Source organism: Bubalus bubalis, chromosome 21, assembly GCF_019923935.1.
Source record: "Bubalus bubalis isolate 160015118507 breed Murrah chromosome 21, NDDB_SH_1, whole genome shotgun sequence".
Lineage (NCBI taxonomy): Eukaryota > Metazoa > Chordata > Mammalia > Artiodactyla > Bovidae > Bubalus > Bubalus bubalis.
The window spans coordinates 48,323,988-48,347,918 of NC_059177.1; the positions used below are offsets into that span (position 1 = coordinate 48,323,988).

Genomic DNA, 23,931 nt, shown 5'->3' on the forward strand with positions numbered 1-23,931 from the left:
TCTGACTCATTCAGGCTGTTTTTAAAGCCTGCTGAGGTTGTTGTATGAAGTCAGCTCATCTGGGTCCATTATTTCACTCCAAACATTTTCTAGACTGGTTGAGGGTAAAATGTTTTTTAACTTTCTCCTAAATGCAGCTGGTTGGATGAATGCTGGGTGTCAACCCCTAATTCCACCAAAATCTCGAGGAGGCCAGGGCTCACCTCCATAGCCTGGCTTTACCACCAGTCACCACGGCCCAAAAAAATGACTGAGAGCGAGCTCACAGAGCCCCACACCCTTGTCCAGCTCAGTTGCGGCCTGGGGTCAGGACAACTTGCACAGCCCAGGTCCTCTACTCATGGGCTGGGCAGGCAGATGGTCCAAATCCAGACCCACCCCACCCAGAGCAAAGCAGCAGGGGCTGTGCACAGGCAGGAAGGGCGGCAGGCACACAGCCAGGCATGAGGCATGCTATTCTCTCCCGGAACCCACCCCCTCCTCCCTCACGTGCTCAGATCCTACCATCCTTTGAGAGTCACCTCACATACACCTCCAGAGCAAAATCCTCTCTGCTCTAGACAGACCTCTCTTTCACAAATGCCCCAAATCACTGCCCCATACTCCCTTGGGGGTACTGCTCAGCTTCCCAAGAGGCTCCAAGTTTCTCAGGGGACTGTCCTGGTCACCTGGAAACCCTCCAACAAACACACAGGCGGGGAGCCCTTACTGACTGCTTCTGATGGACCAGCAGCAGCGCCAAGTGCTTCCCAGCGTCAGCTCATGCACGCCTCCCGTTATTTACCACAGCTCATCAAATCTAAGATGCGTGGATGTGGTCCCATCTTGGTCTTAGCAGGCGTCCGCGGAAGGTGTTCCCACAACTCCATCACGAACACCAGCTGGCCGACAGCAACTACGAGACGCGCTGACTGACAGCTGCCTCTCAGCTTTAGAGGCAGAAGGTGGAGTGCATGCATCTTAGAGTCGATGAAGCAGGGTAGAGAAAACAGAGCTTCTGGAGGTGACAAGCTGCTTCAGGGACCACAGCCAGGGAAGCTGGGATGTAAACTCAGGGCACCCAGGCCAGGCGCCTGCTCTTTTAACCACGTCTCTACAGCCTCCTCTCAGCCCCTGGACCTGGCCTGGCTGGAGAATCAACTCCAACACTTCCCACATCAGTCCCTGTGGCCACAACCCTCCATGGCTCCAACAAGCTGGGCTAGCAGGTCCTGAGGTGACCAGAGGCCTTGTGTTTATTGGATAGTGTCCCCTCCTGGCGGGCCTCCGGGGGTGGGGGGTGGGGGACAGCTTACTCACAAGTATGTCCACTTCTACAAAAACGGGCTGGGAGCAAAGCTGCTCCCTGCGGGAAGAAATCCTTGCCCACACAGGCCAGGTCCAGTAGCACATGGTTGAACACAAATTTCTGTGGATTCCTCCACATTAGCAATAAAAAGCAGTATTTTCCTGTCACTACCCTCCCAAACCCTGTTTGCAGCTGAGGAAATGTGAACAGGACAGTCTTTCTGCTTCCTTCCTGGACTGTGGTCTGTACAAACAAGTGGTCAGAAAAGCCACTCAGGGGATGGGACAGGGAACATCAGAATGCCTAGACGGGGCCCAACCTTTGTTGTTTCTCACCAAAAGGAAAGAGATGTGCACACAGAGACATCCACCGCAGTTTTATTTATGAGAGGATCTGGAGACGACGTCTAAACGTCCAGTACAAGGACTGGGAAAGGAAGGGGAGACCACAGCGAGCCCCTGCATGGTGTGCCCCCGGAGCGGGGCAGTGACGAAGGGGACTGTCTGGTTCTGGCTGCTGCAGAGGCTTCGCCGCCAAAGGGGGGCCGCCCACAACTGCAGCTGTGGAGGGCAGACACCTCCCTCACCACCCACAGCTCACTCGCCTGCTCACACTCACTGATTCCTTGCCTCGACAAGGGCAGACTGAGAACTGGCGGGTCCCCAGCCGGGCGGGCCAGCCGCACCTCCCGGTCCCCAGAGCCTAGCCACGCAGATCCCCTGCAGGCCCCAGGGCTGTGCCGGCCGCGTGCGGCGGGGAGCGGGCCTGAGGAGGGCTCTGGCCCCTCCGACAGGAGACAGGTCAGGGAAGCATCTTCAAAGTGATACAGGCCCCCTCCCCTTTTACATAAAAAAAAAAGAAATAGAAAACCCGAACTTCTCAATCAAGAATGTTACAAACGCAAACAGATGGCGACTCTGGCACCGACGTGCCCCGCCCACTCTCTGGCTCACGTCCACAGCTGTGACCTTGGTGAGCTGCCCTGCACAGGCTCTCGGACTGAACCCAGCATTCTTCATATCCCACCTTCCCCTCTCGGCGGTAATGGCTGCAGGGCACTCCGGACCGCGGCTTAAACTCCCTCCCTCTCTCTCACGCCCGCCGCCGCCGTGGCCCATGTTTTGCTGGCAGAAACAGCGCTGCAACGAGCATTTCACCTCCCCCTTCCCTGTTATCTTAACCCGCTAAGATAAAATCCCCACCAGCGGGGTTACCAAGTCAAGGGGTGGGAACGTTTTTCTGGTTCTTGAAACATAGGGTCAAACTGTTTTCCCAAGACCTCACACCAAGTTCTCCAACTCCAGGAGCCCGGGCGGGCGGCGTTCTTTCCTGTGTGTCCCGAGCCTCGGCTCCACTCGGGACGGCACACCCTCCCCTCTTCCGTGGGGGCCGGGCCAGCAGACACTCATGGGACCTGCTTCACTCACTCATCTCCGAGGATGCCTGGGTTCAGAGGTGAAAGCCCTTTGAAAACGCTAAGACAGTGGGTGGGTGAAAGGGATTGGTCTTCCATGGGTCCACCAACAGCCCATCTCGGTCCCACCAACACAGCGTTCAGGGCTGGGTCACCACCAGGGCCATGGCAATGAGGCACACTCCCCACACAGGGACAGGGCAGGGGGCACCTGCCTCAGGGAAGTAACCAGGACGCCTGGCTTCTCATTAACAGGCAGCCAGCCTGCCCACACTGCCTGCAGGTGCTTGGGGTCCTTATGGGCCAGCAGCCCCGAGCCTGTTCAAAGAGCACACCCCGCAGTACCCTAGAGGAACTGGATGTGGGTGTCAGAGCAATGGGGAGTCTTCACTGAGCAAACTGAGAAATCAAGCCAGGCACCCCCCAGCCATGCGCCTCCCCAGGAGGGGCTGGTGTGCAGACAGCACCATGCCCTCCCTGCATCTGAACCCGTTCCGCCAACCCCAGCCCAGCTGGGCGCCCGGGCAGGGCCTGTGCAGCTCCGCGCGCGCACACACACACACACACACACACACACACGGTACACACACACACACACACACGGTACACACACACACACACACACGGTACACACACACACACACACACACACACACACACGGTTACCTTGGTTGGAGAGGATGGGCTGGGGCAGGGAGGCAGAGGTGGGAGCCGCACTGGGTGGGGAGCTGCTGGGTCTGACACAGGGGGCAGCAGAGAGCCGAGAATCCTCACTGACCTGAGGGGGAGTGCTGAGTCAGCTGGGCAGAGGTGAAAGATCCAGGAGAACAGAACTGGGCAGAGCCAGAGACGTGAGGAGCTAATAGTGCTCGCAAACAAACATCGGTGACAGGGAGGACCTCGACTAACCCTCAGCAACCCCACGAGGCCGGTCCGATGGCCACCCCCATCTCACAGATGAGAACAGAGAGGGACGCACAGCCGGGGGGAGGCCAGGGTGGCGCGGCCAGGACTCCACTCCTCTACCTCCCACACGAAGACCCACCTTCTTCTCAGGGTTGCTTAATTTGGACTTGACCTCTTTGGCTTTCTGAATCGCTTTTAGCACTTCCACTGTGTCCAACTCTTTCTCTGTGGTCACTGTGTTGTCCAGGCAGACCTACGGTGTTCAGAAAATGGCCATCAGCACAGGTGCTGGCAGCATGGAGCGAGCAGGATGGCGGGGTCCCGCCGAGGCGTAGGCCAGGCCCCCTGAGGACAGACAAGGCTGCGGGGGCTCAGCCTCCAGGAGGGAGATCTCTGCCACCCACAGAAGCGACCAGGGAGCTCCCTGGAGTGACCCAGCAAGGGCCCGCAAGGCCTAGTCTGGCTCCGGGAGCTCCTCTCGGGAAAGAGAAGGCAGGGCGCAGGGTTCCCTGAGAAGGCCTCTGGATGGTTGGGAGTAGGGGAAGGTGGTGCCTCGAACTAAGCCTCCGATCATGACGAAACTCGTATCTGCAAAGAGCAAGGGGAGAGCCTTCTGGGCTGGGGAACTGGGAGAGCCAAGGCATGGGAAGCAGGCAGGAAGGCAGGGACCCCACCTCCAAGTGCAGGAATGAGCTACGGGCCGGCAGGCAGTGGGGAACAGCAGAGTGGTCAAATGAGGGAAGGTCCCAAGGGCCGAGGGAGGGGAGCTGATGTCTTGGTGACAGTGTGGAGAAAGGGGCACCTTGGGCGGAAAACACACGGAGGGGTGGGGGATGATGCAAACAGACTTCCAGCTGTCTTCCGGCCTGGGATCTGGGGGGAGTGGGAGCGTGGCCTGCTCGAAGCAAGGAGACAGGGGAACCCGCAGGGCACCTGTGGGGCGGGCAGGTGACCATCAGCAGGCAGCAGATACTGGGCTGGGTGACACTGGCCAAGGTGGGCAAACACATCTGGTTTATGATGAGATTTTATGGCCAGAAGTCGTCTAGGAAATGAGATACTTGGAATTAAGTATCTTATTCTTGACTCTTGCCTACAATAAACATTGCTTGTTGTTTAGTCACTAAATTTCTGTCTGATTCTGCAACGTCATGGGCTGGAGCCCGCCAGTTCATAATCTGTCCATGGGATTATCCCAGGCAAGAACACTGGAGCGGCCTGCCACTTTCTCCCCCAGGAGACCGTCCCGACTCAGGGATGGAATCCGCATCTCCAGCACTTGGCAGGCGGGTTATCTACTGCTGAGCCACCAGAGAAGCCCACAGTAAATGTTACTTTTTAACAAGTAGAAGACAGTCCCTCCACACTCAGGCTGTGCCTGTTGGTTCCTGGAGAGCCCCCCAGGCCTGATGCTCTGACGGAGGCTACATGAGGTCAGCCTATGGAGGAAGCGTGGCAGCCTGTGGCCCCTAAGAGAAGAGGATCAAGGGAGCCTTTTCCTATGGAGGCAGTGGGCTTCCCTGATCCGAAAGGCCACTCAGGGTCAGGACGGCCTTCTGAAGCAGGCAGGTGTATGTGCGCAGATGTCACCTGCAGCTGAGTCTCCCCAAGCAGCTTACCTCCGAGGCCCGCTCTCCGAACTGAGCCAGCACCTTGGTCCGGTAGTCGGGAATGATACTCAGGGGGTTGTTCAGCAGAGCCACGTGCTCCAGACACGGGAGGCTGCCGATGCTTCTGACCTCTTCCATCTGAAAGGCATCCCCCGAGTCTCTTCGCTAACAACTTGGCAACGTGACAACATGAGCAACGGCCAAGAAAAGCCCCCCATTCTCACTGAAGCGACCAACGTCGAGGCACAGCCTCCCCAGAAACCCGTATCCCTTCTGGGGCGCGGCTCACCTGTTCGATTCTGTTGTCGCTGAGATCCAGGTTGACCAGGGAGTACAGCTTGTGCAGGCCACTCAGATGCCTCAGGAGGTTGCCTGCCAGGTTCAGGGTCTTGATGTTGCCCAGTTTGGTGTGAACCCCTTCCAAGGAGGAGAGCTTGTTGTAGGACAGGTCCACGTGCACAAGGTTGTACAGGTGCTGTGGCGGCATCGACAACAGGGTCACGTGGTTAAGGTCAAGGTCCAAACAATGGGCACCGTCACGAAGGGTGTAAGGGGCCTTCCAGCCTAAACGACTAGTTCTGCAGGTTGGCTCTGTTCCCACTGACATTTTTTCAGAAGGGAAACTCTTCTTCCCTGCACAGGTTTACAGGGCCAACACAGCCCCCAGGGTAGGAGTAGAGGCAGGGTTTGAAAACAAGGCTGTCCGTCTTCACAGTGAGGCATCACCTTTATCATGTCCAATGTGTATTTATACTTTGGGAAGTAGAGCAACACATGCTCATTGCATTGTTGCGACCTAAAGGGAACGGCAGCAGGCTCTGCCTTTACAAACCTCTGGTACACCCAGATACCCTTCAAGTGCCCAGGAGAGAAATCCCAAGACTCCCAAGGCCACATCAGCCTCCTGGATCTCAGGAGAATGGGACCTTGTGAGAAGCTCGCAGACAGTAAAGGTCTCCAAAGACACTAATTACCTGCAAATTGTTCATGACCAGCACTCCATTGTGACTCAGGTCCAGGAACTCAATCTTTGGAATCAGTTTCTTGTGAAAGAAAAGACAACACCTGACGTTATCCTAGGAGACTGGACCCTTTCCGGCCCCTCCACAGGAGGGACAGATGCTTTTGCCTGCCCACGGACTCCTGGGCAGGCCAAATGTGCAGGGCCCCTGACGGGACACCTCCCAGGGCCCAGCCAGCAGCACATCCTCAGGAACACATAACAGAGGGCCTCCAGTGCTGAGCACCGACGCACTGCTTTTGTAGAACACTTGGCTTGTAAAAGTGATAAACAGCAAGTGCAGACAGAAGGAGGGGTGTGCTTCTTCAACTCTACCTACCCCCATCGAGACGCACAAACACAGGAACCACACTCCTGCCCAAGTACCATCTGGATGTCACTCTTACAGGGGAACATCTGGAACCTTTTTTTTTCCTGGCTGCACTGTGAGGCACACTGGATCTTAGTTCCCTGATCAGGGATCAAACCTGTCCCCACTACAGTGGAAACATCAAGTCTTAACCACTGAACTACCAGGAACATCCCTGGAACCTATGGACTAACTTTTCTGCTCCCCTTCTTGGGAATAAATTTCACCACTTACTGTGTCTATGCTATCAAATGCACACACAATACACTTCATTTCGTTCTAAGCACTCCTTTAAAAAAAACAATTATTTATTTTTGGCCATGCTGGGCCTACATTGCTGCCCGGGCTTTCCTCTAGTTACAGAGAGCAGGGGCTGCTCTCCACGCGGCTGTGCTCGGGCCACTCATCGTGGTGTCTCCTGCTGTGGAGCACAGGCTCTGGGGCGCGTGGGCTTCAGCAGTTGCCGCGTGTGGGCTCGGGAGCTGTGGCTCACGCGGCTCTGGGGCACAGGCTCAGTAGCTGTGGTGCACAGGCTTAGCTGCTCTGTGGCATGTGAGATCTTCCTGGACCAGGGACTGAACCAGTGTCTCCTGCACTGGCCAGCGGATTCTTTACCACTGAGCCACGAGGGAAGCCCTAAGATTTTAAATAACTTTTAAATAACCCCATTAACTTAAGCACTGTAGGCAATGCACAGAGCGCTGGATGCAGGTCTTCGGTGGTCCTTTTGGTAAAGGGTTAAACACCCAACCCCAGGGTCTGGTCAGGCCATGGAGGGCATACCACAGAATCATCGATCTCAGAGATGCTATTGTGACTCAAGTCCAGAGCGGTCAGAGCCTGCCATGTGGGGATGACGGCAGTCACGGGGCCCTCCAGGGCTGCGCCTGCTGGCTCCCACTCATCGAACTCCGAGGCTTCAGGAACGAGGACTTCCTGTGTGAGAACATCTGGTGAGCACCCCCATGGTAGCCCTCATGCAACACTCACTGGGAAAACAATCATTGCAAAATTTCAGGAAGGGCTGGAGCATATTTAGTATGTGGAAGTGAACTTGCATTAAAACGGGGCTTTGGTTCATATGCCTCAAAACGATTGTGAAATAACTGAAAAGCTTAGAAACATAACGTCCACTTGGAATATGTTCTGGCCCTGCTGCGGGAGCAAACACTTTTCCAGCTCACAAGAGCCTCGTTATACAGTGATGCCTTTTCTGGCTTAAATCTTGGAGGCTGAAGGTCAGAATTTTCTGTGTTTCCAGGCAACCATGCTTTATAAGCTGGCACTGTGGCCCCCACGGCTGACTATAGGCCTTTTAACCATTACTTCACAGGGTAAAATCTAGCAGGGCTGAGACAGGGGAGCAGCAGGGAGCACGGGGGCACCGTCTACTGGGAAGGAGGCAGGTCTCCTCCCTTTGGCTTCTGATGCCCTTTGGTAAGACTTCTCCTCTCTCAATGGATCACTCTGGGCTCCCTGAGCAGGGAAGCAGGAAGTATCTCCCAGAGGGGCAAAGCTGCCTGAAAGAAGCCACCTCTTTTCAGCCAGTAGCCTCAAGAGAAAGACTTTCCATCAAACCTAAATCTTCATCAGATACTCTAAGTTCTAAATGTAACACTATGCTTCTTTCTAGAAGAACTTTAAGATTACTGAGCCTGCTAAGTGCTAAGTCACTTCAGTCGCGTCCAACTCTTGGCAACCCCATGGACTGTAGCCTGCCACGCTCCTCTGTCTGTGGGATTCTTCAGGCATGAATACTGGAGTGGGTTGCCATTTCCTTCTCCAGGGGATGTTCTCAACCCAGGGATCAAACCAGCATCTCTTACATCTCCTGTGTTAGCAGCGGGTTCTTTACCACTAGCGCCACCTGGAAGTCAAGTCATTACTAAGATGTAAATCGTAAAAATGTAAAGAGAGAAGGGGAAAAACCTCTTACACACTTGGTTTGTGAGTTTGTGTCACTCACATATAAACAACAGGGTCCAGCACACACAACCTCGCCTGCCTATTCAAGTTCACTGAGAACAAAATACAAATGAGTGCTAAGCCAGAGCTTTTCATAGTTAGAGAACATTTCCATCAATTCATCTAATAAATGTTCTGACACTCGTGCTGCTGAAAATTTATTAAAAACCAGTGACCTTTTCTGGAGAAGGAAATGGCAACCCCACTCCAGTATTCTTGCCCGGAGAATCCCAGAGACGGCGGAGCCTGGTGGGCTGCCGTCTATGTGGTTGCACAGAGTCGGACATGACTGAAGCGACTTAGCAGCAGCAGCAGTGACCTTTTCTGGGGGGTGGAGATTACCCTGCTCTTAACATCTCTGGTTTTAGTGTTGATTCGGGATGATGATGTAGCCTGAGGCTACAGGGACTGTCAAGCACTGGGAGGTCCCACATGAGTGTGCAGCTGCCCAGGGGAAAGTCTGGCTTCTGATTCCTGACAGATGGCAGTAGACTTTGCACGATTCGCAGTGAGGGCACCACAGTACAGGGCCCTGCCCCTCAGATGGCACCCAGGAAGGTAACAGGTGGCGCTTACCTTCATGGAGGTTGCCGAGAAACGGACGCTCATTGTGGCCAAGGTGGGCTTGGATGCAACCAGCCCCCGGATGCGCCTGGCATCACAGTGACTTATCTGGAACAAGAACAGCTATGTCTCAGAAGGGCATCATCACTCCAACGGAAGTCCCATGAAGTCCCACCCACACACAAAAGGAGCACAACCATCAGTGACCCCAAATCCTTTGAGGTAGGCGGTGACTCAAACCCTAAGTCTCTGCTTTCCCATTTTTAGTGCTAACTAGACATATTCTGAAGTAGCTCGTGAGACAGAGACACAAACTCGTTGCTCTGAACAGCTGCTTGGGGCTGGGTGGCTGGACACAAAGTGAGAGCCAGGGACACCAGAGCTGGAGAGCCTGGGGCCTCTGCAACATCACCTGCCCCACTCCACTGGCCTCGGCAGCCTTGCAAGGGGAAGGAGGGGGACAAGCCAAACCACCTCCCTCAAGCCACCTGTCCAAGCGCTACACTACATACCCTCAGGCCCCGCCTGGCAGAGCCACAGCCTGCCCAACCAGGCACTCCTCTCACTACCCAGCCCCACTTGTCTGTGCTGGTCGAGGACCAGATGCCCATCGAAGGAAGGGTCCTCAAGGGACCTCCTGAGACAAGCCCGGCACGTTGCAGAGTCAGACTCTGCTGAGCTCCGACACTAGATTCCCCCTTTTAACTGTGTGATCCTGGCCAAACTTCCTTACTCCCCTAAGCCTCAGTTTCCTCAACTGTAAAATGGGAATGTAAGTGCCCACTTCACGTGGCTGTTGAGAAGATTTCATCGAGGAATGAACATCAGACATGAGGAACAGGGCTGCACACAAAAGCCATGCTCGAGGACTTGCTGTGTTAAAGCGTTTTCCCCTATTCTCTACTGAGTCCCCTTCTTATTAAAAAAAAAAAGAAAAAACAAGGTACAAAATTGGCACTGCAAACCCAGGAGCTCTGCAGTGAGTAATGCAAAGTATTTCCTGTTAGGTACAGGCACAGCAGAGAGCAGAGAATCCTGCAACCCCTCTGCTGATCTGCCCTGGAAGATGCAGACATGGAATTGGCTCTATGTGACCCATAGGACGACTTCCTAGCACTTCAATTTGAGCAATGAGGAAGCCCAGGAGAAGCTGGGCGCTGGTGCTCCAACCTGTCCAAATGCTGCGGGGTGGGGACATGCAGACCGGCCAAGAGCAGCAGAAGCTCGTCTCTCTGCCTCCACAGCGCCTGACTCCGCTAAATGGAATCTGCTACATACTGACAGACACAAAAGCAGCAGTGCCTTACGATGAAATCCAGACACTCAACCTCAGGAACACTCCCTAGGCACGGACAGAATGGTCAGAAATCGGACCATGCTGTGAGGGCACAGTCCCACCTGCACTCCAGGGGCCCTGGGCCTTACCTCCACCTGATGAAGAGACTTGAATATGGACAGATCAAAAGGCAGGAGCTGCTCCTGAATGTTGCTGGTCCCAAAAGGTCCTTTTGTGCCAGAAACCTACAGCCAAATAAATGGTGTGAATTAGGGATGCTGCTCCAACCAGCACTTCCCATCCGTGTTCACCGAGCAGTGTTGCAGCAACTGCCAAACCCTGCTCCAAGCTTTGCCAGGCTGCAAGAGGCAGTCTGGGCAAGGACTCCCACTCAGCAGTTCCATGATCAACAAAGCAGGCTAAAGCCAAGGTTCAAAGTAGGGGGCCACTGGACCATGACTGCCCCCTGGTGCTCAGAGGCGGAAGCACAGTGCCCAGATCACCAAATGTCACCTTCTTTTCCCCAGGGCCTGCAGTGTGTGTGTGTGTATACATATATATATATATACACACACACACACCCCCCCAGGTCACGAGCTGCGTGCCCATGACTGAGCAGTTCCCCATGACCAGGCTCCCACAGCTTTACCTTAAGGTACTTAAGGCGACAGGTGAAGTCCAGGATGTGCCCCAGGTCAGTCTTGGCATCCCCGCTGGCGCATGTGGGCTTTCCCTGCTGCAGCTGCTCGGTGACTGCGTAGAGCTGCAGGGGTCCAATGGCGAAGACCTCGCCAGCCCCCAGGAGCTGTTCTCCTGCAACAGCCACAGCCCAACAGGTGAGCACTGGGTCCCAGCCCCGCTGTGCAGCCAGGGTAGCTGCCCACCCGGCCAACAGTGAACAAGCACTTGGCCAGCACCCATTATGCGCGCCGAGTCAGGACGAAGGCAGGACCCTCCTGAGCATGCGGAAGCGGCCTCCCTCCTGGGCTGACAGCTCAGGGTCGACATGTGATTACAAAAGAGGGAAGGGCCACAGGAATTTGCTCTGGGGAGCCTCTCGGAAGTGAAACTGAGTTACAATCTGAGGCCCTGAGGGCAACGGCCCGCTGTAACCTCTAAGACACAGACGTCTTAATAGGTGAGACCTAAGGTGCCAGCACAGTACGGGGCCCGAGAGCAGGAGGGCTTCTGAGCCCAACACTGGTGTTTGGTCCTCCTTTTGCGCTTTCCAGCCATGCACCCTCAGACAGCTAACTGGGCCTCTCATCCGCAACGTCCTTGTCCGGCCCTCCTTCAGGGGAGCAGTAAGACACACACAGAAGTCTGGCCCACAAGCACTCACTCAGAACATTCAGCCACCGTCACTGTGCTCTCAGGCAGGGTCATGACCCTGGGGCAGCTTCGGTGCCATCCGAACCCTTTCAGGTAAGAACAAACCCGGTGCAAGAGGGCAGCACGCCACCCACCTTCTAGAACTCCATCAGAAGGCCCTGGAATACAACCTGAGCCTGAGAACAGAGCCCCCCGAGGACAGGGGCCCCAGGGTCCTGAGGTGAAGAACACAGCTCTTCAGACTTGCAGAGCAGACAGGTGCACAGGCCTGCTGTGGACCAGGCCCAGGGGTCTGGGCAACCCCGGGAAGGTGGGTCCTGGCTAGAACCCACTTGGCACAGAGCCAGCTGACGGAGTCCTGGCCCCTGGCCGCCTAACGGGGCTAGCCAAGTTGCATCCAGTATTTCAAGGACCCCGGCCATATACCTTTTTCGAAGAGTTCCTCAGCCAGTGCTGCAGTGATGCCATTAATCTCCTAAAGAGAAAACAAAATCCAGTCAGGATATTCCCCTGCTCCCCACCACTGGGACCTGCACCTTTCTTGCCATCTACTCCCTCCACTGCTCCAAAGCCAGCTCTCCAGAAGTAAAACAAAACGGAGAGAGTAAATCTAAAGTGAATCAAGCAGCTCAGAAAGGAAAAGAGCATTTCCAGTTACGTGGATATCAGCTCCAAGGCCACTCAGCACGGGCTGAGAACTCCAGGCCCAGGAGACCACAAAGCCTGGCCATGTCAGGCGCTGGCTGGGAAGTCAACAGCTCCCAAAACTGGCCTTGGGAGATGACTAAGAGAGGCATGGCAGACAGACAGTCCTGCTTCCTCTGGAAAAGAGGTTCCCATTACCCTGGTGGGAAAAAAAAACAGGCCTCACAGAACCAGCCCTGCCTGGGAGTGGCCATTTTTACTGACATTCATGTCCCACAGGTATCTGAGGAAAGAGTGAGCACGGGCTCTCTTCCTGCGCCGTCCCTCCAAGGCAGGTGACAGTACCACTCAGCCCAGCGTCGTGAGGAAGAGGCAGGAAAGGGTTCCCTTTTAGGGCGATGGGGTAAAGGCGGCACAAGGATTCACACCAGGCAATGGCCTACGTGCTCCCCACCAAGAGGCTCACTCAATCCTCCAGGCGCCCTAGGCCAGGAGGCTCTTATTTTGAATCCTATTTCACAGGTAAGCAAACTGAGGTGCAGACAGGCTGCGATCCTCACTGTTACATGGCAAGAAACTCGCAAAGCCACATTTTCAAGCGCTTAGCCTTGAAGCCTCTCTCGGTACACAGCTGACTGCCTCAGCATTTCGGGGTGTAACCGTGGGGTTGCCAGAGTCCCAGGGCTTGCAACCCCACATCCTGCAGGTAAGAACGGTACCTAATTGACGATGGCAGCCAACAGGACTTTTGTAAACAGGTCCTGATGAAAACTGCACAATCACCTCCGTAGCTCACAGGAACCCCTCTGCCACCAGGACACACAATTAGTGTGTTTACGGAACTTGAAAGGCACCAGGCTGCAGGAGACAGTGTCCTCCTGTTTTTCTACTGTTCGTCTCTCGCTTACCTTTCACACATACAGGACACTCTAATGCTTGTTTACATGCTGCAAATATCTAAGTGTCTTTTCCTTGTCTGTGTATGCCCCTTATGTGTGTTCACACCGGTTCTCCTGACAGAGGGAGGTTTGTCAAGTGTACATTTTTTTTAACCTGTGATTCTTTTCCTTTGTGACTTCTGGGACCTCTTTCCCAACCCTAAGATCATAAAAACACTCCCCTAATTTCTCCTTTTAGTACTCTAAGGTATCTGTTATTAAAAAATGTGCTTATTTCATCTGCTTGAAATTCAGCTTGTATGAGACTAATTTCTCCTTATTCTCACAAATGAACAAAAAGCCAAAGGGAGAAAAATGAGGGAACACAGCTCCACTGTTAGGGGGCTCAGAGTCTGGCAAGACACGGGGTCAAATGTAAAAGAGCCACCAGAAGGATACAGCAGGCTCTGAGCCAGAGAGGCTCCAGTGAGTGAGAAGACAGGCCATCAGTTCACTCAGAAGTTCAACTTCAGTCTCCTGCAACAATTCAATTGCTGGGCAGTTACTTCCTTGGCTGCTATGAAGAACCGAAGATCAGGAAGACCGTGGAATGACCCAGAAGCTCATTTCTCTACCTACACTCTGAGAACTAAGCCCTGTCTCCAGATCAGCACTTCCCCATCTGGCGTGCAGTCAGAATCGCCCATCGCCTGGACAGCCTAGAAAGACACAGACTCCCGAGAGGCTTCCGATCCACACCCACCTCCAGTCCCCAAGAGCAGCTCCCCAGACTCTCCATTTCCAGCAGGGACACTAGGTCTCACATGGGAAAAGGGCCCCCAGCCCACGCTTAGTACCAGCAACCCTTATCCTGAGTTACATTTCTTTGGGCAGCTGGCGTCAACACCAGCCCAGCTGAGGAGATAGGGCTGGAATTTCCGGAAGACCCAGAAAGTTGGGAGATAGTGAGGGCCAAGGACTCATGCTAAACAAAGAGCATGTTTCCACTTCTGAGCAATCTAAAAAGTAGACAATTTCTTCTGCCCCTCTCCTTGGGCTACAGGAAGCACTCCCTGCAGCTATACCAGGCAACACTATCTACTTAGTTGCCTTGTGATCTTTACCTTGAGAGACTCTTAATTAAAGGGGAAACAAAGAAAGGCCTCAGTCCCAAAATCCACAGTATAAGTCTTTTCAGTGAAGCGTTTTGTCTGCCTCCTCAGAGTACTCTGGTTCAACTGTGGCCTTGTGGCCAAGTGTAAGCAGGGTTGGGCCTTCCTCCTGCTAGGAGGAAACAGGGGCATCGGTGGGTCCCAGTTAAAGCTCCTGCAGATTCTGCCCAGAGGTACCTCTGCCAACGGGTACTCCCCCACCCACACACACTCCACCCAATCCTGCTAAGGGACTTGAAATACTTCAGGGTCCCACAGATGTCTGAACTGAAATACCCTAAAAAGAAAAAAAAAAAAAAAAAAAAAAAGGCAGGGAGCTTCTCTGGTGGCTCAACAGTAGGGAATCCACCTGCCAGTGCAGGAGACGTAGGTTTGATTCCTGGTCCAGGATGATGCCACATGCCAAGGAGAAACTAAGCCCATGCACCACAACTATTAAGCCTGTGCTCAAGAGCCCAGGAACCACAACTACAGAAGCCCGTCGCCCCAGAACCCACACTTTGCAATAAGAGAAACCACTGCAGTGAGAAGCCTATGCACTGCAATGAAGAATAGCCCCCACTTGCCAGAGGTAGAGAAAGTCTGCCTGCAGCAAGGAAAATCCAGCACAGCCAAAAATAAATAAATTAAAATTTTAAAAGACATTCTTTATAACTTCAAAAAATTTTTCAATTAAAAAAAAAAATAAGTGTTTAAAAACTATAATACCCACTTCCAAACATGATACATTCCAATCAATCAGCCACCTGCCAGGGTCAAGTGCTGGTCTGCACCCTTGAGCAGCACCCTGTAGGGCAAGTTGTTCAGCTGTGTCCAAGTTGCTCAGTTGTGTCTAACTCTTTGCGACCCCATGTACTATACAGTTCATGGAATTATCCAGGCCAGAATACTGGAGTAGGTAGCCTTTCCCTTCTCCAGGGGAGCTTCCCAACCCATGGATCGAACCCAGATCTCCCGCATTGCAGGCGGATTCTTTACCAGCTGAGCCACAGGGGAAGCCCAAGAATACTGCAGTGGGTAGCCTATGCCTTCTCCAGCGGATCTTCTAGACCCAAGAATCGAACCCGGGTCTCCCGCATTGCAGGCGGATTCTTTACCAAGTGAGCTATGCACACAAATGCACCAGACTATTAGGCTGCGGTTTGGACACCACGTTCTGACAGCATGTTAGTACATGCAGGTCTGTGAACCCCCTGCAGCACAGACCCTGCTCAATGAACAAGCCCAGGCCAGTCCAACGCTCCTGCCTGGCACGGGCTCGAGCACAGCGTGTGTGTCACTGGAGCACTAATGAGGGACTCAACTACACATCACTGTGTGGTTTACATACACACACGGGGTCGGAGTCCTTGATAACTTATTTCACGCCTGTATGAGGCACAGCAGCAGAAGTCAGGAACACTGTGTGAGTAAAAATTCCCCATTGAGAGAGTCAAGCCTAAACTTTGGCTGAAAGAGCTCCTAGACCATAAGTAAGCCGCAAGAATATCTGTTATCACTTACAGCTTATATTCTGCAACTAAAACAAACGACCAAAAGCTACCTTTAGGATGGTAACGGTTCTATCCTACTCTGATTTCAAATTTCAAAAAGTGTCTTTGTTCTACCCAACTGGTTTCAAGATAACAAAATGATATAAATGCCACCTTCGACAAGAAGTGAATGCATTCCTAGCTGGAATAGCTGGCACTGGCTGGGACCTGGAGAGCCCCCGCAGTAAGCCCAGACCTCTTCTGGGCCCTTCACCGTCACTGCACAGTCTCCTGCAATTCCCAAGGGCCTGGGATCATCCCCCTCCAACTCACAAGAGGAACTGAGACACACAGAGGTTCCATGACTGCCTTTGAATAAACTGTCAGGAAGCAGCAGGGCTGGGAGACAAACGGCTCTGCCTGCCTGTCAGCCTGGCCCAAAGTGGAGGCCCCAACCTCACACCATATACAAAAACCCACTCAAAATGGTTGAAGTCCTAAATACAAGAGCTAAAACTGTAAGACTCTTAGAAGAAAAACATAGTTGCAAATCTTTGTTATCTTGGATTTGGTTTCTTAGATATGATACCAAAAAGTGACTGGAGGGAAAAAATGGGTAAACTTCATCAAAATCGAAAACTTATGTTTCAAAGAATACAATCAGGAAAACGAAGACAATTCACACAATGAGAGAAAATATTTGCACATCATATTTCTAATAAGGGTTTAAATATCCAGAGTATACAAAGAACTCCTACAACTCAACAACAAAAACAACCTAATTTTTTGAAACACAAAAGATTTCAATAACTTTATCTAAACAAGATATACAAATAACCAACAAGCACATGAAAAGAAGCTCAACATTATTAGTCATTAGCCAAATGCAAATTGAAACCACAAGGTACCATGTTACAGCCATGAGGATGGCTACAGTAAAAGGAACAGTAGCAAGTGTGGGCAAAGACGTGGGAACACAAGAGCCTACACATTGCTGGCAGGAATGCGTTGGGTTGGCCAACTTTCTGGCCAACTCAATAAAATGGTGCAGCCACTACAAAAGAAAATTTGGCTGTTCCTCATAAAGAGAGTTATCGTACAATCCAGCAATTCTACTCCTAGTATATACCCAACAGAAAGTATGTTGTTGTTATCCTTTAGTCGCTGAACTGTGTCTGACTCTTTTTGTGATCCCATGGACTGCAGCCCGCCAGGCTCCTCTGTCCATGAGATTACCCAGGCAACAATACCGGAGTGGGCTGGCGTTCCCTTCTCCAGGGCATCTTCCTGACCCAGAGATTGAACCTGCATTGCCCGCATTGGCAGGTGGATTCTTTACTACTGGGCCACCTGGGAAGCCCCAACAGAAAGTATGGGTCTACACAAAAACATATGAATGTTCTCAGCAGCCTTATTTAATAAAAGCCAAGAACTGGAAGCAAGCTAAAGTTATCAGTCCATTAACTCATAAATGGACAATATATGGTACCTTTAAACAATGTAATAGTACTTGACCATAAAAGAACTGAAGTACTTATTTTTGTTTACAATATGAACAGACCTTGAAAACACAATGCTAAGTGAAAGCAGTCAGTCACAAAAGGTCATACATTGCATGATTCCATTTATATGAAATGTTCAGATTATGCAAACCTATATATTATGAAAGCATATTAGTGACTGCTGATGGGTACACAGTTCCTTCCTGTGTGATGAATGTTCTGGAATTAAGGCAGTAGTGATAGATGCACAATTCTGTTAATATACTAAAAACCAGGGACTTGCATGCTTTGTAAGAGTGAATTTTGTATGTGAATTATATACCAAAAAAAAAAAAAATCCACACCCCAGCCAAATAGGGTTCCCTGGGTCCACCCTGTCCACTGGCAGCCCCACAAGAGGTGGACTACACTGGGAGTAAATTCAGAGAGGACACTGATGGGGGCAAAGGTTACCAGAACCCTTCCCTAAGGGCTCCCAGTCTGTAAAAAAGCTCACACATCTTTTGGGCCCTGTCTGTCCAAATTCATTTGAAGATCTAATATCGTGATTCTCAATCAGGTGCAATCTGCCCCTCAGGCAGTACCTGGCAATGTGTGGAGATACTGTGGGTAGTTACAACGTGGCGGGTGGAGGAGGGGGCAGACTGGGGGGGTGCTACTGGCATCTAGTGGGCAGAGGTCAGAGATGCTGCTCAGCACTGCACAGGGCAGCCCCCACACCAATCATCTGGTCCAACATGTCAATAGTGCCACAGCTAAGCAACCATGATTTAGTTTAATGATGGATCAACCAGTTTTTTAGAACTCTGGATTTATATAACCAAGAGGCCCTTTTGATAATAATTACTTCAAATATGTTCAAACTGCTCCAAGCAGTAGAACATGCCTCAAACCACAACTGCCACAGATGCAGGGTAGGCCCCAGGCCTACCTCAGGCAAACCTATCTCAAAAGAGCAGCCCAGTACTTCTCTGGTGGCTCAGCGAACTCAAATCTGCCTGCCAATGCAGGGGACATGGGTGCGATTCCTGGCCTGGGAAGATTCCACAAGGCGTAAAGCAACTAAGCCCGATCTCGGGGTCAGGAAGATCCCCTGTAGAAGGGAACGGCAGCCCACACCCGACTGAGCCACAACTCAGGAGCCTGCGTGTTGCAACTACTGAAGCCCGCGCACCTAGAGCCTGCGCTCCGCAATGAGAGAAGCCACTGCAGCGAGAAGTCCAGTCCGTGCGCCACGACGAAGAGCAGCCCCCACTCACCACAGCTAGAGAAAAGCCGGTACATAGCAACCAAGACCCAGTGCAACCAAAATAATAATTAACATACAAATCATTTAAAAAACAAAAAGCAGTCCAGGCCTTTCCATACTCAGAGGCAGCTAGGAGACTGCCTCAAAGGCCCAGGTGTTAAGCAATGAATTATACTTTAAACTTAAATAGCTAATCAAAGCTTTCTTAAAGTACAGCATTTCTTAAACACTAACCAGTTATCTGAAAGACTCACATAAGGAATGGACTTTTCTTTTTCACATAAGGAAAGAAAATGCAAAAAAAAAAAAAGTCTGCAATAGGAAAATTACTGCTAACCACATACATTACTGGTACATACATGCCAAACAAAATCCAAAGATAGATGCACATATATAGCCCCCATCTATAAATGCCACTCTTTTTTCCCACAGGGCCCCTCCAAGCTGAGTGGCCCGCTGCTAGTGCCATCCCCAAATTTCCAGGTTCTATCTAACACTTCAAGAAAGGTTCAGCTGTCTCACTCTGAAAATATCTCAAGACAGTTATTTTTTAAACAAGTTTGGGCTTTTAAGACCACAACCCACAGGTCCCTTCCTAAAAGGCAAGCCTGAAAAGGCAGTGGGTTGTTTCGTTTTTTTTTTTTCCTATCTTCATCACACAAAAGGAAAATAATTAAATGTAAATTATCCAAAAATCTACTACCCAAAAACAACTCCTCATAATATTTTGATGTATAACCTTCTAGAATTTTCCCAAATATATTCATACAAACTTCTTTTTTAAATAAAAACGGGACCATACCCTAATACCATTTTCTGCCCTGCTCTTTTAATCTAGTAATGTGTTTCTTTTCCTACATCAACAAATCCAAAGACACATCATTTTTCTAGCAGCATAATATCCAATTCCATGCTAGCACCCTTTTTTTTTTTTTTTAAAGTTGCCTCCTATGGGGCTTTTGACCGTCTTCAGCATCTTATTATAATCCCGGAATGACTACCTTTACACCTATATCCTTTTCTCAGTCACCCAGTCTTTTCCCTTAGAATAAATTCTCAGAAATGAAATTAATGGGTTGTTTAATGTTTTGGTTTCATGCTGCACCAAACTTCCCCCCTTGAAGTGTGACAACTCATACTGTCACCAGCAGCCTGTGACCGTTGTTCCTCCGTCCAGAAGGGAGTGCAGAGCTGCCCTGAGACGTACACTCCCACTGGAGGAAGCCATCTACCCTCACTCAGCACCTTGGACTCTGACGATGCCCTAAGATGGCAATATTCTGCCAACGCAGATGGATCCCTTAATTAGTTTTGAGCTGGGAACTAACAGCTCAACAATAGTCAATGCCAGGTGTCAGCTGTTTCTAATCTAACCCCATCCATTTGGATGGAAACCTTGCTCAAACACCCCAGGCCGTTTTGCTAAACAAAACGACTTATGGTGGAGAAAAACCTCTCTGTGGCCAGAGCCGGTCAGCCTAATTTAAAGCAAATCCGTTTATGAACACGCTCTGTCTGAACCCCAACCCGCCAGGATGCTCCTCCATCTACTAACCGCAGCTCCAACTCCAGCCTACCTCTCAGAGTTGAGGTCTACAACGTTTGCCACCTGGAGCTCTGGCGGCCGTAGGCTTGTAGGCAAAGGCGAAAACCCAAGAGGAACTTACGTAAAAGTGGAAATGCAAGAAGTGGGCCAGCACTCTGGGGGCCACGTCAGGGAAGGTGGCCAGGAGCGTCTGGAGATAAATTTCGAGATCCTTCTCCCTCTTTTCCACCAAGCTCCTGGAGTTTTTCCCAATTATCTTTTTGGGTGGAAGCAGACTTCTATCAATCTTCTTCTCCGCAACAAGCTGTAAGAAAACACAAGCGTGTCAACCACAGACCAAGAGGTTCTGTAACTGCAAGGCCAAGGCAAGCAGCTGAGGGCAGGTGCCCGCTACGAAGCCCATCGCGGCAGGAGCACCATGATTAGTGATCAAACTAGTGCACCTGGGTTTGGCCTCAAGTTTAATTAGCACTAGAAACACCGATACAGTTCCAGACAATGAGTTCCACCAAGAGACTCTGGAGACATTTGTGAAATACCTCAAAGCCCCTGAAGTCACCATCTTCTCCAAACCACAACACAACTGTCACGCTACAAATGACCCAGAGAAAGGCAGCTCTCTCCAAACGCAAAGAAAGAATTACAGCCAGATACTAAAGCACAGGTTCTGGAATAGGTATACCCAGGTGGAACAAGTTGAAGCCTGCTCCCTCCCCTGGAAACTATCCCAGCATCTCATATCCTAGCTACAACTGTCAATCTTAAAATTGAAGTTCAAATACACTCCTTGCACACTGTCTCATGCAAGGGTTGAACTCTCAGGATCCAACAGGGTTGTTTGTTTTTTTTTTTTTGCCATTTACATTAATAAACCAGTTTTGCCCTAAAACCAACCCATGACACAATGGGAACTTGTCCTAAAAGCCCCCAAAGCCCTGAAACACAGGACCCCAATTTTCAATTACCTTTTCATGTAGGTCGTGGAAATCACTGTAGCGGTGCTTGACTGTCCACTCATGGCTCCCATCAGTGATCTGGATGATGTAAACCTAAGAGGGAAAACAGCCCTTGCCTAGCCAGCAATGAGGACAGCCCCACCCCACCCTCAGCAATAGCTGCAGGACACCCAAACCCCCCAGGCTGAAGTTAAGTTGCTCCTGCCCACCAGCTTCTATACCTGACCCTTGCTGAGAAGCAGGGGGCCCCTTTTAGCCTCCTCCATGGCCCTAGCACTGGATCTGGCAGGCATATGGGATAAGTCTGACCCCTATCCAACAGTGAGAAACAAAAAAGGCAGCTATCATATTAAGCAATCTCTTTAGTTTTTAAACTCCATGTTTAAGCCTCCATGTAATTCAAAGTCCAATGCAACCTGAGCTGCAAGAAAGGCCTTTCCTTCTGAGGCAAAACAGGGTCAGGTTTGGAAGGACCAGCTTTTCTGCTTTAGTTCTTTTTCAGGAGCCCTGACTATATATCCTAGAAGCAAGTCCTTTTCCAACACTTTCAGCTGGTTCAGGAGCTGAAAACAGCCAGGACTCAAGGCACTTAGAAGCTCAGAGGAGGGCTGCTGCTGCTAGGTTGCTTCAGTCATGTCCGACTCTGTGCGACCCCACAGACGGCAGCCCACCAGGCTCCCCCTCCCTGGGATTCTCCAGGCAATAACACTGGAGTGGGTTGCCATTTCCTTCTCCAATGCATGAAAGTGAAGAGAGAAAGTGAAGTCGCTCAGTCGTGTCCGACTCCCAGCAACCCCATGGACTGCAGCCCACCAGGCTCCTCCATCCATGGGATTTTCCAGGCAAGAGTACTAGAGTGGGGTGCCAGTGCCCTCTCCGCAGAGCAGGGCAGTGATAGATAATTAAGCCCTAACAGAAGGGAACAGGTCAGGAAGACCTGTGTTCAAAATCTGATTCTGCCATTCCTGGCTATAGTTTATGTATGTATGTCAACTTATGTAAGTGACTGGGAGCCTTAAGTTGTCTGAGCCTCAGTTCCCATCTTAAAATATGGTAGGATTAAGAATCAAAGGTAATGCATGCAAAATGCTTTGTAAAGGGCCTGGCATGTAGTAAGTGATCAAAGGTAGGTGTTGATAATTCTTCAACTCAGCATACCCGGACAAAAGGACACAAAATCACCACCTTCCCAACACCCATTCAGAGGAAGGCCTCAGCCCTGTGGACTAGGAGAGCTTTTTTGGAGCTAACCTGCCAGGTGGATACACTGCATGCATGATGGCTGACCAGAGCTAAGCCCTCACCTGGATGAGGCCCCACGGTCCTTGCATCCCGCCCCTCTCTGCAGCACACAGGGAAGGGGGAGGAGAAAATAACCAACTCAACTGAAGCCTCCACTGAGGAGCAGGCCTGTTGCTCCAGGATCCTTAGGAGACCCTCCACAGCCTGACCATTTCCCTCCCCCTCCTCCTGCCCAGGAAAGGAGAAAGAGCCAGAAAAATGACCCTCAGGAGGAGGCTTAGGATGAGGGCCAAGGAGGTGGGGTGAAGGCAGAGCCAAGCCCCCTTCCCAACTCACCATGGTCCCAGAACAAAGGACAGGAGGCTGAGAGGTGCTCAGGCCACCCCCACCTTGGGGCCAGTCCCTGCTATGCAGCCTACCAGGCCCATAGGCGCCCAAGCCCACAAAGATCCAGGAGGGTCTCCTACTTGATCACAGTCTGCAACTTCTCCCCTTTCTATCCTGCATCTCCTCCACAGCCTTGAAGTGTGCGTGGGCAGTGAGCCGCTCTCGCTCACCCCCACAGTCCAAACCCATGAAGACCCCTAAGGTTCCGGGCTCTTGGACTCTCAGTTCTGAGCCACCCCCTCAATCCCCGGGGTCTACGCTCCACCCGCCTCCATTCTTGTCTCTGCCTGAGCGCTAAGGCCCCCAGATGCCCCCTTCACGTTTGAGCAAATGTCAACTGCAACCCCAAGGGCCCCCAGACCAAGGCCCCGCCCTCTCTTTTTCTTCATGGCTTGCAGCGCCCTGACCCTTTCCGCTGATACCATCCGAAGACCCCTTTCCTAATTCCCCTTCTCCGGGACCCTCCATCACGTCCTCCCAGGCCGGCGCCCCTCCAGGGGAGCCTCCGCCTCAACCTGCCCCCTCTCCTCTGCAGGCCTCCTTTATCCCTTGATCCTTCCCATTCCTAGCCTCCTTTTCTAAACGCATACCCTTCCTAAGCCCCTTCTCTGAGCCCCACCCCAAGACCCTTTTTCCAGACCTGCGGAGCCCAAGCGTCCGTTCCCCAGATTCTGCCATCCCAGGCCCCCTCCTCAAAGTCGCAGCGCCCCGACATCCTCCTCTCCAGCGGCGGGGCCAAGAAGCCCACACCAACCCCCCGCCCCGGACTCAAGACTCCGGGTTCCAGTCGCCACCTCCAGTTCGGGAGCCCGGGCCCCCAGCACACCGTATACGTGTCCACGAGCTCAGAGCCCACGACGCGCGCCGTCTTGACCGGCTCGGCCTCGCGCTCGGGCCCGAAGCTGCGCGCCGCCGCCGCCATGTTCCGGCCTCGGTCGCCGCCGCCGCCGCCCGGCGCAGACTGGCAGCAGTAGGGGGCGGGGTCAGCGTCCCACCGCCCCCTGGCCCCCTCTGCCCCCCGCCCCCGGCGCGAGCCGTGCAGCCATGTTGGTCCCGCCGCCTTCTCGCGCCCCCGCCCCACTCCGCCCGGCGCACGTAATTGACAGCTGCGGCCCGCGGCGCGCGTGCGCAGGCCGCCTGGGACGGTTCGATTGCGT

General features: G+C 52.1%; 1 protein-coding gene across 4 annotated transcripts in view; it reads right to left on the minus strand.

Annotated features, from left to right (window-relative positions):
* The window catches only part of NISCH (nischarin), a 64,750-nt gene extending 40,856 nt beyond the window's left edge, over positions 1-23,894 (minus strand). For 2 of the 4 annotated variants that reach the window (XM_006044040.4, XM_025272431.3), the window contains exons 1-13: positions 23,601-23,894; positions 21,155-21,238; positions 20,311-20,493; positions 12,152-12,200; positions 11,043-11,206; positions 10,543-10,638; positions 9,130-9,225; positions 7,372-7,524; positions 6,193-6,261; positions 5,508-5,693; positions 5,228-5,356; positions 3,748-3,861; positions 3,369-3,480 (exon numbers count right to left, since the gene is read on the minus strand). In XM_006044040.4, coding sequence (XP_006044102.4) covers positions 3,369-3,480; positions 3,748-3,861; positions 5,228-5,356; positions 5,508-5,693; positions 6,193-6,261; positions 7,372-7,524; positions 9,130-9,225; positions 10,543-10,638; positions 11,043-11,206; positions 12,152-12,200; positions 20,311-20,493; positions 21,155-21,238; positions 23,601-23,696 — 1,531 coding nt within the window. In that variant the 5' untranslated portion in view covers positions 23,697-23,894. Of the gene's footprint in view, positions 1-1,649; positions 2,732-3,368; positions 3,481-3,747; positions 3,862-5,227; positions 5,357-5,507; positions 5,694-6,192; positions 6,262-7,371; positions 7,525-9,129; positions 9,226-10,542; positions 10,639-11,042; positions 11,207-12,151; positions 12,201-20,310; positions 20,494-21,154; positions 21,239-21,366; positions 21,626-23,600 lie in introns of those variants that run through there. The other 2 variants (XM_006044041.4, XM_044933842.2) reach the window with 2 other exon arrangements.
* Positions 23,895-23,931: the final 37 nt, after the last annotated feature.